Here is a 15,609-nt window from a genome sequence, read left to right as displayed (position 1 = left end):
AAATTTGATAGTCTGTGCCTTTGAAATCTGTTCTCTAGGTATTATTTTTCTTGGCAGAAAAGCCCTTTTAAATACCAGAATGAGTTCAAATCTCTGTGCTTTCTTGAGATTTTTACAGACTCCTATACTTTGATACCTGTGTCTATAAAGTATGCTTCAATTCCTTTGGAATATTGTAAAATTACCTGGAGTAATATCCGCTTTGCACCCCAGCTGCACGAAGTACCCATGAAAAACAACATGGCATGTATGGGGAAACCATACATTGCTGAGGAGTAGACTGGAACTTTTCTTTCCCTTCCCTTCTATTAAGTAAGAGAATGTCAAGATAGGGACCAAGCTTCCTGGTTTGATTTCAGATGCTGAGTCAGGCTCAGAGGCAGAACTAGAAGAAGCCCAGTCAAGACAGGGAGTGGTGGAGTAAATTCCCTAAGACTCTCCAGGAGTCAGGGATGAACCTTCCCAGGAGCTTATCGAACAGGAGGCCCAGGTTCAGAGATGGTCTTCCCCCTTACCTCGCCCTTGGGACACCAGCGTTTGTCTGAAGAGGAGGGAGCACTGGAATTTACAGATGCCAGGGTCCACTGCAGGGTCAGGTGGGCAGAGTTGAAGGGAGGTAGGAGACAGACCACCAGACTAGCTGCATGTCAAAAGTTGGGTCAAGAAGATCCTCCCTGAAGGAGGAGCCCCATAAAAGCCTGTCGGGCATGGTGAGAAACCATACATTTAGTTGATAGGCAACTGCCTTGCTTTGTCTGGCTAATTAGGCTTAGACTATAGCTCCTAGCCATCACAGCCACTACAGGTGTGAAGAGATGATTTTATACTGAATAAAGACTTTGTGGATTGCACAATGAATTTCTGTTGCCTCACATTTCAGTGGGAGAGTTTGGAATCCTGATAGAGCTCAGCAAGTTCAAAAAGCCAAAACCTTTCCATTGTATCAAAAGAAGAATTTTGGCATAGGACGTTGGGGAAAGGGGAAAGACATTTCATTAATACCCGAAAGTTATGGTTGCTCAAGAGTTACCACCTCTTAACTGGCCCAAGACTCTGGTACCCCAAAACAGATGTGTAGAGCCAAAGACCAAATCTGGGCCTCCGGATTTCCCCAGATGGCCCTGCTCCCTTTGTCTGGCCCAACCCCTTTTCCTCCAATCACCAATCATGTGGCAGTTTCCCAGCTTTGGAGACCTTTTTTCTGACATTCTAAAAAGTCAAAATGCCTCTCTTAAGGCATAGTTACTGGCAGGACATCAAGATAAATATGCTGGTATTTTGGACCTGCTCTTTTTGTCTTTGGCTCAGTCCACTACTATCCACCAAGAGGGAAAGCCCCTGAGAGGAAGTCCCTGAGAGCTTCTCTGAAATGCACCCATGGCTTAAAAGCTTGCATAGCAGGGAGAAACAATCATGGTTTTTTTCCTACTCATTCTCCAAGGAGAAGAAAAATATCCCAATCTGTCCCAAAGAATAGTTGCAGTCAGAGACAGTTGAGCTGATTCCCCCTCTTATTTATTTATTTATTTATTTAATTATTTAATTATATTTTTATACTGCCCAATAACTGCAGCTCTCTGGGCAGTTCACAATTAAAACCATAAAATATGGCAATTCAAAACATAATATAAAGCTTTAAATGTTTTTTTTAAAAAATACGACATATAACCAAAATAAATGCAGCAGCAGTTACAGCTATCAGATTAAGATCAGATTCTGGGTAGTTGGTTTAATGACCAGATTGTTAAGAGTTAAATAAATAGGTGTTTGGTGAATTCTTTTCGAGCCTTGTTTTCTTTCCCTATATTCTGGAAAGACTGTGCCAATTTCACTATAGTCAAGAACTAACATGAGTGCTTCCTCCTGTGCATCTGACAGATGGGCAGTCTTTTGATCAGGATACTGAGCAGGAGTTTATTTTAATTGATGAATAGATTTTGGTGATAGCACAGAACTTCAGTGAAGCGTCAGTGACTATACCAGCTGCACAGCAGTAAAGATACAGGTCCATGGTGGGTAGGTGTATTGCTCACTTCCCCCACACAGCTGTCAGTGGAATTCAGCTCTGTCCTATAGCAGCATATGTTGTTTCAGTTTTGAGCAATGCTTGCCAATCATCTGTTCCCACAATAGATGTCACTTTAGGGCACTTGCTGCAGACACACCTATATGAATAAGATATCAATTTAAAGCCTAACATCACATCATCATCATCATCATCATTATTATTATTATTATTATTATTTGGCCAGATTGGCAAAAATGTCACAGGAATTTGAACAATGACAAAACCTGTGGTAAAACTCAAATGAAGTGATAGGCTGGTGTGCAAGCTCTCCCAAGCCATGGGCTGAGGGCCATACCAGACATGGGCATGTATGGTAAGCACGTACTTGCCAGTTTGTTTAACCCATGGGCTGTTGTTATGTGCAAACAGGCCCATTGTTTCATAGTGCTGTAGCATTTATTATTGGTTTATTGTTTATTAACTCCTTTCTGTTTACCCCAAATGTCAAACCAAAGTTGATCCTTTGGGTTGTTATTATTCTACTTTCAGTCCTATCACTGAGGAGGGGTAGTGGCTCAGTGGTAGAGCATCTCCTTTGCATGCAGAAGATCCCAGTTCAACCCCTGGTATATCCAGGTAGAATTGGGCGGGGGGGGACCTGTTTGAAATCCTGGAGAGCTGGCTGCCAGTCAGTGTTGATGATACTGGACTCAATGGACCAATGGTCTGACTCAGGAAGGCAGCTTCCTATTCTTCTGTGTACCATGGAGATCATATGAACTGATGTATCTTTCAGCCTAAGCCATTTTGTTTAGAAGCAGTATAAGGGTCAGATTGGAGAAGGCTGAAAGTTTTGGTCCCCAGATTGACCTCTAAACACTTGAGTTCCCCAACACAAAAATTCTGCCTGCAGTGGATAATCTAAAAACTCATAAGTGTGATTGTCCTTTTTCTTTCACATATGATTAGATCAGCACTGAAACAGCAAATTGTTGTGATATTGGCTGTTGTCATTAGGCTATGGAGCTGACTTCCCATGAAGATTAAAAGCAGTAATTCACACATCATGCAGGGCTATAGCTTCAAGACATCTCTACAACTCATTATGGTGTGTGTGTGTCTGTCTGTCTTTTCAGTTTACATTTTGAAGTTAATCTTTGCAGTGATGTTTGCATTAGGCAGAATTTATTACAATAGTAATTGCTTGACAGCATGCCTTCTGAATGTGATTATGAAGAGACGCAACAGCATCACTCCCCTCTCAAAGAAGACTGCACTTATGTCATCTCTGCATGAATCTCTGCTCCAGGCTTGATTCCGAATCAGGGGGCACACTCAAAACAGTGACTCAGCTGGAAACATTTGGGGGAAGGGCTGTAGTAGTGCACATGGCCTGCACACAAAAGGTCCTAATTCAATCCCTGGCATTTCCAGGTAGGGCTGGGGAAGAATCCTGTCTGAAAACATGGAGAGCTGCTGCCCATCAATGTTGGTAGTGCTGAGCTAGATGGATCAATGGATATAAGGCAACTTTCTAACACATGAGGCTCGGTCCACTAACAATGGAAAAATGTGATATGTGTGCCTCCAGTTTTAATTCAGAAAATAAATGTGTCTTTGCTGTCAGAAATTTGGGGAACACTACTTTAAAAGGAGAAATGTTAGGGCTTTGTGGGTAATAGTTTTTCAATGCAAGAAATGCATCCTAGTTACAAATTTGTGAAGGGGAATCCAGTTTTCCTTACTCTATTGGCAGTTCTTTGGGGCAATTGCATGTTCCCAGAATTCAAGCCTCCATATCTCTTTGCTGGGAAAATGTGATCTACACCCCATGTCTATTGTTTCATTTGTTGTAGTTAGTGCAGAGTGGAATGGGCTTGAGGAAGCACCACAGATACTTGAGATATCACGAGAGAAGAGAGAGACTGCTTCTCCTTCAGTGTCCAGGCATTTTGGTGATCTGTTTTTAAGATTATCTTTACAATTTATTTCTGTATGTATTTCGCTTCTGTAGTGGTTCTTCTGTTGTACCCCTGCAACAGGGTAGTGCTCATTCAGCTCTTCAACAAACAAAATGACAAAGAAGGCGTGGTTTGCCCTCTCATAAACAGTGCGCTGACATTTCATGAGTGTTCTGTTATCCCCACCCACCCACCACATTCTACGATGACTCCCTCTAGCATAAGAGTGTCCAGGTTTGCTTTCCATGGAATAAAGCAGCAGAAAGGGCAGGTTATCTCCTTCCCCCCGCAAAAAGGAAACCCCCATCCTTTCTCCTGCACATGGTTATAATGTAATACAACTTTTGCTGGGCTGAAACAAGCAGAAATATAGAACAAAGGCAAGAAAGCCACTTTGTAATCATTTAGGATAGAATGTCCCTTAGAGAACAGAACATAATGTGACAGTTACTTGGGGAAAGTTCTAACTTGCTGAGCCAGCATAGAACAGATTAAGCTGACCCCTCTAAGGTATGTAGATTTTGCTCATGCCTTGATTTTTACTGCCATTTCACCTTCATAATTACAATACAGCATCTGCTCAGTCACTGATCACCAAGCCTTATTATATGCTGATGCCATCTCACTATGGTGCAGCCATCCATGAGTGGTAGCTGCAGCCAATCAGCAATGTTCTTGCTGTGAGAGGTTAGATTGGGCACATAAAGAATAGCTTTGGGGGCTAAATTTTGCACAAGAAAAGGCCACATTAGCCCCTTGCCAGAATGCTGAGGGCAGCACTTAATTAACACCATCATTTACATAAGTATCTTTATCTAGCTTGGATACCCAAGCTCATAATAATTGCTTGTGCTTACATTTAACCTGACAGCTGAATTGAAATGGTGAGATGAGATCACCCTAGAAAAGAAGAAACAACTAACTATTTAAACAGAAAGGCTCCTGAAGCTAGTTTATTTTAATTACTAAAGAAGCTGAAATCAAACACTTCAGTATTTATTTATTTTTGTTTTTAACTTTTTTTAATCGTTGTGCTCTTTATGAAATGTGTGTTGTAGAATAACCAGCGTTTTTGTAAACACCCTATTTGTTTTGGTTTAAACTAGATCAGTGTATATTTTTGGATGACTCCATTTTATTGCAGAAGAAGAGGTTTCTTTTTTTTTCTTTGGAGAGGCTGCAGCTCAGCAATAGAGCACTTGCTTTGCAGGCAGAAAGTCCTAGGTTTGATCCCCAGCATCTCCAGGTAGGGCTAGGAGAAACACCTGCCTGAAACCCTGGGGAGACGCTGCCAGTCAGTGTCCACAATACTGGACTAGATAGACCAATCGTCTGACTCTGCGTATGGCAGTTTCCTATGTTCATATTTAATATATTATTATATAATTAACGGCTTACAATTAAACCCTTCATGCATTTTGACAAACTAATATTATGCAGAGAAATCTGGTGGATGGAGACAGATGGACTAGAAAGATGATTCAGCATAGGCATTACTTAAATACATAGATGAGGAATCTAGGCCAAATGAAGACAAAACTTGTATGGGCAGGATGATTGTCAGTTGGGTTAGTATATATAAAAATGAACGTGAGTTTGAACCACATTGCTGGTTTGCACAATCGCACAAGAAAGATAAACCGGCTGGATTTCCTCAATTAACCTTGCTGGCATAGCTTGTCATGTCATCTGAACCCAGGTGGCATGGCTTTAGAAGGGGGGGGGCAACCCTGAAATAACCCAGCAACAGCTGATGGTTTATTTGAAGGTTGCTGACTCCTCAAACAAGCCATGCCACCAGATCTGGATGATACTGCAAGCTGCACCAGTGAGAGAAATTAGGGAAATCCAGCTGACCTGTAACTGTAGCAAGCCTTGGTGTCCTGAATGTTGGAGGTTCTTGACAATATTGATACTAATGGTGATTTGTTTCCTCTGTGCTATGTGAAGGAGTACCTCACAGTGCCCTTCTTTGATCTGTGAGGTCAAAGAGCAGGATGGATAAAACCAAGAAGGAAATAATAACAAACTCATTGGGCAGGAGCCCCTGCCCCCCATATCCCAATATCCAGGTCTCAGATTCTACTCCAGGCCCCAGCTCAACCTCAGCAGATACTTCCTACAGAACAGTCAATAGAAAATACCCAGTTGTGAAAGAACGGGGATTTTACTCAGATGTCCTTACACCAGGAGCCTCTGATCTTTTGGGGGTAAGTGGCCAGAAACTCACTTCTCTGTCTGTTGTTTGGTCTTCAAACAGGTCCTATATAAAAGACATCAACTGGTGTTTGGAATGAATGAATTAATGGTATATGTCCAATCTCTGCCTCACCTCCCCCACCCCTTGGCTGTTCTTCATTTCACCGGAAGATAGGAAGACAATGTTATTTTGCTGGGTTTCCAGCCCATCTCTAATACGTTACAGAGCTGTGAGGGGGAAATTAAGTGATGTCCATGAAAGTTGCAATCTGGATAGCATCTTGGATATTTTTTATAAGTTGTACATTTTTAATACTGGTCTTAATACTGGCTTCAGCTTGCTAGCTTATACAAAAGTTTCAAATACAGTTTTTATAGCTACTAGAATGGGGAAAGAGGGTTGTGAATCATAAAAACAATGGGTGGAGATTGCTTTATAATGTCAAGGATATGAGGTTATACCCGATGACTGTTGGAAGCCTCTCCAGATACATTATGATTCCTATTGCCTTAACAAGCACATTTTCTGAGGTTCTCAGGGCACTGCATAAGCCACTGGATTTCACATTAGGTGCCATATCTCATTCTTTGCGGTCTGGTTGTGGTCATGCAAACTCCTAGATCACCAGATAGTATCTAATTGTAGGTTTCTGTTTTCATCTTATATGGCAAATTCTACTTTGCTCATACAGATTTCTCTGTTTCTATAATTTCTCCTTGACATCTTTCTTGTGTTTAATTTCAGGATGTGTGTGCTGGTCCCAATGTATACAAAGACTTACTGAAACAGTCAGAGCTTGAAAAGCATACACCAAAAGGTAAACACACACAAAAGGGCACTCTCATCACCTTTCTCACTGAGAAATAGGGATAAAAGTTGAGCTTCTGGAACCACAAAACTGAAAACACTGAAGAGTGTGATTGATCATTGACAGTGTGAAAAGCAGCAGAGCAGTCAAGTAGAAGAAGGAAAGAATGAACACCTGTAGATTTACAGACAAGTAGATTGTAGCACTGTCTCAGTAAAGTGGATGGTAGCCATACTGAAGGTATCAGAGGAGAAGTTAGACTCTTAACTCAGAAGAAATAAAATTGAGAAGGTAAAACAATTTGGCTTGTTAAAGGAGCTTGGCACGGAGGGTTTTGTTTTTGTTTTTGTTTTAGGAATATGTATACCACAGTTTAGGAGAAGTGGCACCAAGTCCAAGAGGTCACCAGCAAGAGGTTAATTGTAGAAAAGAGGGCTTCCTTCAGAAAATGGAAGTCTTGCCCAAGTGGGGAAAATAAAAGGGAGCACAAGCTTGTACAAAGGTGATGCAAGCAAACAATAAGAGATGCAAAAAAGCATTTTGAAGAGCACATCAATAATAATATCAAGGCCAACAATAAAGAATTCTTTAAATATATCAGAAGCAGGAAACCAGCTAGGGAAGCAGTTGGAGCGTTGGATGACAATGGAGTTAAGGGAGATTGCAGAGAAGCTGAATGAATTCTTTGAATCGGTGTTCACTGCAGAAGATACAGGACAGATGCCTGTATCTGAATTGATGTTTTCAGGAAGGGAGTCTGAGGAACTGAGGCAAATAGTGGTGACAAAAGATGAAGTTCTCAACCTTATTGACAAATTGGACAATCCTGATTTATCGTTCACGAGCAGTGATTGCACCCACTTGGCTCTTCCTGTCACCAGGAAGAGCTAAAGTAATCACAAACTAACCAGGAGGCACAAGCATTACATCCAAACTGGGACTCCTAGCATGCTGTTCCCAATATCCAGGAATTGGAAACCAACTACAAATCCTAGCTTATTGAGTGACAAACTAGGATTCCTGGTTGAGATGTAACACTAAGTCTTTGCTTCTGGTTACATTAGCCACTCTCTGCCTGGAAGGAGGAGCCAAGTGGAAGTGACCAGGAAGTGTACATCATCACGTTGCTCATGAACAATGCTGCTCATGAATTTATTGTTTTCTGTATTTATTTCATTTCATTTCTAATGTTTTCTGGATGGATTACAAACAGTTAAACAAGAACATTTTATCCTTAATAATTCTGTGAGGTAGGTTGGGTCTTAGAGAGTGTGACTGGTCCAAGGTCATCCAGTGAGCTTCCTGGCAGAGTGGGGTTTGAACCCAGTTCTCCCCAGTCCTACTCCAGCACTCTAACCACAGCACCACAAAGGGTTTCATGGTGCTAAAAAGAAGTTAAACAGTACTGTGACACCTTTCTCAGCATGTATTTATCATTCTATATATCTGTATCAAATGTTTTCTCTACTATAAGAAGGGATGGATTATAACAATCAATCAATAAAAATTTAAAATGACTGAATTTTCTTAATTTTGTTTCTTTCCAGTAACAACATTTGCTACTCCTGAGAATATTGGGGTTATCTTGGATAATCAACGAATAGGAGAAACTACAGAAATTATCAAAGAGTCGGATTTCCCACTGCAAGCATATAAACCCAAAGTACAAATTCCCTTTGAAGTGCTCCCAGGGCAATGCCCTCGCAAGATTGCGATCGAGAGGTAATTACCATTGGGAAAGAGGATATAAAGGGCTTATTTACAACATGGGTAAGTTAAAGTTAGGCTTTGCATCTACTGAACTTCTACATAAACTCAAGCCCAATCCTATTGACAGTTAGGTACCTCTATAGGTCTTGCTCAGGATTCCATTACAATTCCATTATGTTTTCTGTGTTCTAGATAATGTCCTGCTTTTGATATATTGTACTATTAATTTTAGTTCATTTGGTATTCATTGAAACAGATAAAAACAGTTGAATCAAGAAGGAATCATATAAATGTGAACCATTTAATTTTATTGTTTAACTAGGAGGAGACGATTATATCTCAGCCTAGATATCACTCAACTTTTAGAAGATGCAGGCATAGATTCCAATGAGTTGATGCCAAGACACCAAGACCCTGACAATATGCCAACAATTGAGCAGAAAAAAGACCCCCTTTTCCCCCTTTATCTTCCATTACAGGTAATATAGGGTATTCAGTGGTCTGTCCTATACTTCAGGGGTTCCCAAGCTTTTAACAAAGCCTTTAAAATTGCATTTGTTAGCAAGATAGTGACTTGCTATCAAATATTCTATGGATACCAGATTACCATCTGGAAATTGCTGCAATTCATTATATGTATCATTGGAGAAATAATAAAAACTACCCAGGACGTTGAGGAGGGGTGGGCGAAGAGTGGAGATGGCAGTAGGAATGGTGCTTAACAGAAGCTATATACGTTTGGAGAGGAAGAGATTTATGTTTGTGAGTAGGTTTTGATCCAACAAAAAGTATAACAATGTATAGAATATCTCCTACAAACTGTTGAGCAAGATCCAAAGAGCTAAGAGCAGTATTTCCACACACATACACACTCACACTTCCTTTAACATGGACTTCATGTCCATCCCTCCAAACCATTATAGAAGGTTGGTGGAACTTCCAGAGCAGCTTCTGGTGCACACAAAGAGAAAATGGAAGAGTCCTGTTCCCTGTGCAGAAGTAGATATGCAAAGGGGTCTCTGTAGATTGCAGCCCTCTTATTTCTTCAGTGAAGGATAATTTCCAACTTCTTGCTTGCTTAGATTTTTGATGATGAAGAGTATGATTGTAGGACTCCAGAAGAATGGCTCTTATTGGGGGTGGAGCCTGAATCTGATGACCGGAAACCAATTCCAGGAAAAGCACTCCTACCTACAGATGATGTATTGGGGCATGGTAAGGTATAGATGATGTGAAACTGAATTACTGTCATTTATAATAAAGTTTACAAAGACATAGTTACATACAACAAGGTAGGTTTTTGGTTTGAAGTCCAGCCAATCAAAATACCTTCCATTTTCTTGCATTTGGAGTATTTTCTAACCCATGAGACCTATTCATTCATTCTTTCATTCCTTGACATAAGTTATATTTAAAATCTTCAACATTTCCAGAGCAATTAACAAAGTAGTAAAAAAGATTAAAAAATACAATAAAAATGGAAAATAATAAAATAAAAGCATACAAACTAATATAACAAAGTAAAACAGTATCCATCCATTAAAATATACATTAAAATCAAAACTGCTCTAACTTAAAATGCTTGCATTAGCTTTTATTTTATTTATTATATATTTATTTCTAAGATGCATTAGTCATCTTATAGCTAATAGCTCTCATGGTGTCATACAATAAAAAGTAAAATCAAAACAACACAATACAGAAATTAAAACAGCAATTAAAAGCAGCAGAGACTTTAAAAAAAGCACCACAAGAAAATCTAAAAATACTATAGAGATAAAAACACAACACAAGAGAAGAAATACAAGAGAATTAAAAGGCCTGAAAGAGAAGCAAAGGTCTTTGCCTGGCACCAAAGAAAGACAAATTAGGCACCATGCAGACCTCTCTGCGGAGGCTGTTTCTTAACTGAGGGGGTCACTGTTGAAAAGGCCTGCTCCCAAGCAGGGCTTCTGGTGATGATTTCAGGGCTTGGGTAACAACATATGGAAGAGACACTTCTACAGATATTGTAGCCCCAATCTGTGAAGGGCTTTACAGCGTAACCCAGAAAACAAAAAGGGTTTAAGAAAACTAGTATGAAACAGTGTTCACAGTTCAAATTGAAATAATTGATCCATAAAAAGTATTAATGAACACTTGGTAATGTAAATATTTAATCCTTTAACATATACATACAATTAAAATACAAGCTAAATTGTCCACAAACATAAAACATGCAACTATCCCAATCGCATTTTGACCCACGTGATCTTTATCAGTGGGATTTTTTTTTACAACATTCGAGCCTCAAATACAAAAGCTTTTAATTAACTCAGTAATTCCATTTAGACCTGCAAAGCAGAAACAAAACCAGAAGTGGTTGATTGCCAAGGCCTACTGGTTTAAGACACTACTTTTTATAATATTGGCTTCGTAGGGTAACACCAGCACTTTGAACTGGGCCCAGAAAGGAACTGGGAGCCAGTGAAGAAGATGATACAAGGCCAGCATAATATGATACTAATGCCCAGTTCCAGCCAGTACCCTGGTTGGCAGTGGTTCTTAAAACCTAGTTCTTAAAAGCTGGGAAAACAGACATGTTTTTGTTTGGCGCCTAAATGGGATCAGTGAGGGCAGGTGGGCCTCCTTGCTGAAGGCATTCCAGTGGCATGGAGCCAGCACTGGGAAGTCTCTTTCTCTGCTCACTGCATGTCAGATCATGGGGACACCCAGAGAAAGACCTGAGATGACACTCTCAATGCATGGACAGATTGATGCAAGAGAAGATGCCCCACTGGTATTTGGGTCCTAAACTTACAATTTTTTGGATTTTTTGTTTTGTTTTTGTTTCAGTTGTCACTTAAATTTGTCTTATTTCAGCTGAAGTTCATAGGAAGTCAGTCCTTGACATTAAAGTTTTTGAACTAGCATAAGCTTTCATATCAATGGGACTAAACCAGCACAGCTTTTGAACCTCCAATGGTGTTGATGCATTTCATTGATTATCATACAAACCATAATTTTTACAAGTTTGCCTCTGTTTATGGATGCACAACATGACATTCCTGTGAGCTAATTTTTCAAAATGTGCTAAGTGTTTTGTAATTCTTCCATAATCCAATACAAATCACAGGTGCTCAGCAATTCTGAAAATAAAGCTCTGAAGTTGTACACTTCTGTTAGAAACATTGTTTTTCAACATTTCTGCATTATGAGTTCTTCCTATTAGTGTTATGGGATACCACTGAAACTTAAAGGAGAGAGAAAATCGAGTTCAGAACAGAAAGGTGGATCATTAGGGCTGTATGACAGTGAAGGTGTTAGTAGGTGATTCTGCTGACAGGATGGGGGGTGTTCTACCGGTTCTGGATGGGATTGCACTCACCCTGAAGGAGCAGGTTCGTAGCTTGGGGGTTCTTTTAGACCCATCATTATCACTTGAGGCTCAGGTGACCTCAGTGGCATGGAGTGCCTTCTACAAACTCCGGTTGGTGGCCCAGCTACGCCCCTATCTAGACAGGGATAACCTGGCTTCAGTTGTCCATGCTCTGGTAACCTCCAAGTTAGATTACTGCAATGCACTCTACGTAGGGCTGCCTTTGAAGACGGTTCGGAAGGTGCAGCTCATGCAAAATGCAGCGGCCAGATTGATTTCGGGAACCAGAAGGTTTGACCATATAACACCTGCTCTGGTCTGCTTGCACTGGCTGCCTGTATGTTTCCGAGCCCAATTCAAGGTGCTGGTTTTGACCTATAAAGCCTTACACGGCTTGGGACCACAATACCTGACGGAACGCCTCTCCCAACGTGAATATACCCGGTCACTACGTTCAACATCTAAGGTCCTCCTCCGGGTGCCTACTCCGAGAGAGGCTCGGAGTGTGGCAACAAGGGATAGGGCCTTCTCAGTGGTGGCCCCCAGACTGTGGAATGATCTCCCTGATGAGGCTCGCCTGGCACCAACGCTGCTATCTTTCCGACGCCAGGTTAAGACTTTCCTCTTTGCCCAGGCATATGGCGGCACATCCTAATTACCCACATGTTTAGTTTTTAATCGGTTTTTAATGCTTTCTGTGTGTATGTTCTGTGTTTTAGAGTTTTAAATTTTGTATACTTGTTTTTACCTCAATTTTAGAATTTCTGTAAACCGCCCAGAGAGCCCTGGCTATGGGAGCGGTATATAAGTGTAATAAATAAATAAATAAATAAATAAAAATAAGGTGATGTTCTGTCGTATTGTCTAGTTTATAAGGCAATTGTGAAAAGTTAAAACACTGTCATTCATATTTCAGATGATCCCAAAAGTCAGAAACTGATCTATAAGTGGATAAATGTTGGTGTCTTGGATTACGATAAGGAGACGAAACTTTACTTGGTACATAAGACAAACTGGATGGGCCTAGTGCGGGATGAAAACGGGATACGTATACTCAATGGAGGAATGACTGGTGAAGGTGGGATTTCACTCGGTTATTAATGGATTGCAGGAGGAAGGTTAAAATCAAGAGCAATTCTTATATCCAGTTAACTGCCTTTTATTCATGAAAGACCTGCATTGTGATGAATCTCCTGACTGCTTCAATAAGAAATAGTTGAATAGTTTTCTTTCTTTCTGCTGATGATGCTTTGACAGTCAATGTGGCCAAATTCAAGATTATTTCTGAAACAGTCTCCACCTTCATACATACCATTTACCTGATTTCCAGCCTCATCATACACATGTTTCCTCGTAAGTTAGTCCCACAGAGTTCAGTAGGGCTTTTTCTTGGAAGGGCCTAAATAAATGAAACAGTAGGGGATCTATGATCTCATTGCCCACTTAAACAAAATTAATAGCTGACACAGGGGAGGGGTGATAATTGGGTAATCTGATTGGTGCACTGACAGTGGGGGAAGCCCTGATATTTTCCTGATTTAAATTGCACTTCCCACCCCCACCAAAGCTGCTTTTTGCTCTACAGGTAGCGTTTTATAACTACATGTTTTCCACTGTGGGGCAAATAGCAGCTGATAAGGAGCAATTTAGATTAGGAAAACAATGCAAGAAGAGAGGGTTAACACACCCACAGCTGCTTTTAACTTTAAAAATAATTGCAGGAGATTAGATCACAGATGTCACCGTGTCTCATCTAGATAAACACATAAACATTTCTGTTCAGTAATCCTCTGAGTCTCAGTTTGGATTCTCTCATTCATCATTCTTTTTGCAGCCACTAAACTTTCACCTTGATGCTAGTATGGTCATAGATATACTGACTGTTTGGGGCACCTGAGCTATTTTCTGTTTTCTCTTCATGTGGTCCCAGTGTACTTAATTCCTTTCTGAACTCTGCACAGGGAGAATACCACTGATGCCTTGTCAGTATTGGGTGCCCCGTGTCCGTTTGCTTTTTCTTGCTGAAGATCCCCGTGTTTTTGCTGAGCGAGTTATTTCTGCCAATGACTTGAGGAAGAAAACACAGGCGCTATTGTTGTATAACATATATGTGGACTGTATGCCTGTGGATGGATTACAAAGCATTGAAGAGAAGAGTTTGCAACAGATGAAGCAGATGGCAGTGGAAACTTCACGTTTAAGGAAAGGAAGTTAGTAAGTGTTGCAGCAGTCCTTTGTTGGCAGTTAAATTAGTTCATTGAAACACTCAGTCACGGCTGTTTGACTTGCTGTTTGGTTTTATTCTGGTTGTACATTTATATTGTGATTTGAAGCTTCCATATTTTGTATTTTACATTGCACCTTATGGTTTTGATTTTTGTGAACCACCCAGAGAGCTTCAGCTATTGGGCAGTATAGAAATGAAAAATAAATAAATAAATAAATAAATAAATAAATACTTATAACAAGGGAGGCACACCTGATTGGGTGAAAGCAAGACAACTTCCCTTCCTCCCCTTTCCTCTCATCTCCCTTTCTGTTCCTTTTTTCCTACTTCTTCACCCGCTGGGAAATGGTAAACAGAAAATTGTAAGGAACAAGCTAGTAAGCACAAACAGGGGCAGAAATTACTTTTAGGCAATACAAGTGTAATCACACATGGCTATAATATGGAGTGGTACCGTGCAGTAAAACCATTCTAGGTGAGATGTACACATTACTATTTGCAAAGCACTGATCTACTATAAAAGTTATCAAATTACAAACTGGTTGGTGAGTTTTAGATGGTGTTCAAGAACTTGTGTGTGTGTGTGTGTGTGTGTGTGTGTGTGAATGCATCTGGAATCCCTTCTTGAGTTTCACTGAGAGTTGGTTTCTGACTAGGCACCGTTTTATTTGCAACTGCTAATGCATATGCAAAGATTTGATCAGGCATAATGTGTAATTGAATGGGAGTGGAGGAGATCTCTGAATGAGAAGTGAGATGAGATGACTAAAAGGTCTGGGCAATGGAATGCTATCGAAAGTTTGAGATGCCGTGAGCTTGATGAATCACCAGTCAGTGGTGTCATAGATATATACTGGACTGTGACAGCTTTTACCACATTAAGATACAGAGGCGTGGAATGCAATGCAGTTAATTATTGAACAAAGCTAGAGACTATGAATAGCTCTATGGCCAGAGAAAAATACTCTGGTACTAGAAGTGAGAGACAATAATGTGGTAAGATAATAATAACAGCTGGAGATCTGGGTCTGCAGAAATATCTCCTTCAGGCATTTTATACTTTCTGAAAATATCTGCAGGAGACAGTTGAAGTGTGTCCATCCCGATGTCACCCCCTTCCCCCTAGCCAAATCACTTAGCATTCAAGTGTAAGATTCTCCTTCCCTACTTCATGCTGCTGTGAACTATTTTCCTTCTGCATTTCTCCTTGTAATCCTTGAACTTATATTATACCCCGTTGGCTTTGTTCTGTGTGCAGTAATAATGGCATTGATCCATTGTAATTGTAGCCCACTAGTTATGCAGCTTGGAACCCCAGCTGGAGATGCGCCTATACC

General features: G+C 40.4%; 1 protein-coding gene across 1 annotated transcript in view; it reads left to right on the top strand.

Moving 5' to 3' along the window:
- The first annotated feature begins 5,966 nt into the window (after positions 1–5,966).
- DNAH1 (dynein axonemal heavy chain 1) overlaps positions 5,967–15,609 on the top strand; it is a 122,153-nt gene continuing 112,510 nt past the window's right edge. Inside the window, exons 1-7 of the mRNA XM_063121137.1 lie at positions 5,967–6,179; positions 6,914–6,986; positions 8,525–8,699; positions 9,010–9,166; positions 9,770–9,902; positions 12,962–13,123; positions 14,007–14,259. Coding sequence (XP_062977207.1) covers positions 5,967–6,179; positions 6,914–6,986; positions 8,525–8,699; positions 9,010–9,166; positions 9,770–9,902; positions 12,962–13,123; positions 14,007–14,259 — 1,166 coding nt within the window. The remainder of the gene's footprint in view (positions 6,180–6,913; positions 6,987–8,524; positions 8,700–9,009; positions 9,167–9,769; positions 9,903–12,961; positions 13,124–14,006; positions 14,260–15,609) is intronic.

Source organism: Elgaria multicarinata, chromosome 3, assembly GCF_023053635.1.
Source record: "Elgaria multicarinata webbii isolate HBS135686 ecotype San Diego chromosome 3, rElgMul1.1.pri, whole genome shotgun sequence".
NCBI classification, from domain to species: Eukaryota; Metazoa; Chordata; class Lepidosauria; order Squamata; family Anguidae; genus Elgaria; species Elgaria multicarinata.
The sequence above is the reverse complement of the archived record's forward strand: the minus strand, read 5'-3'. Positions and strand labels throughout refer to the sequence as shown.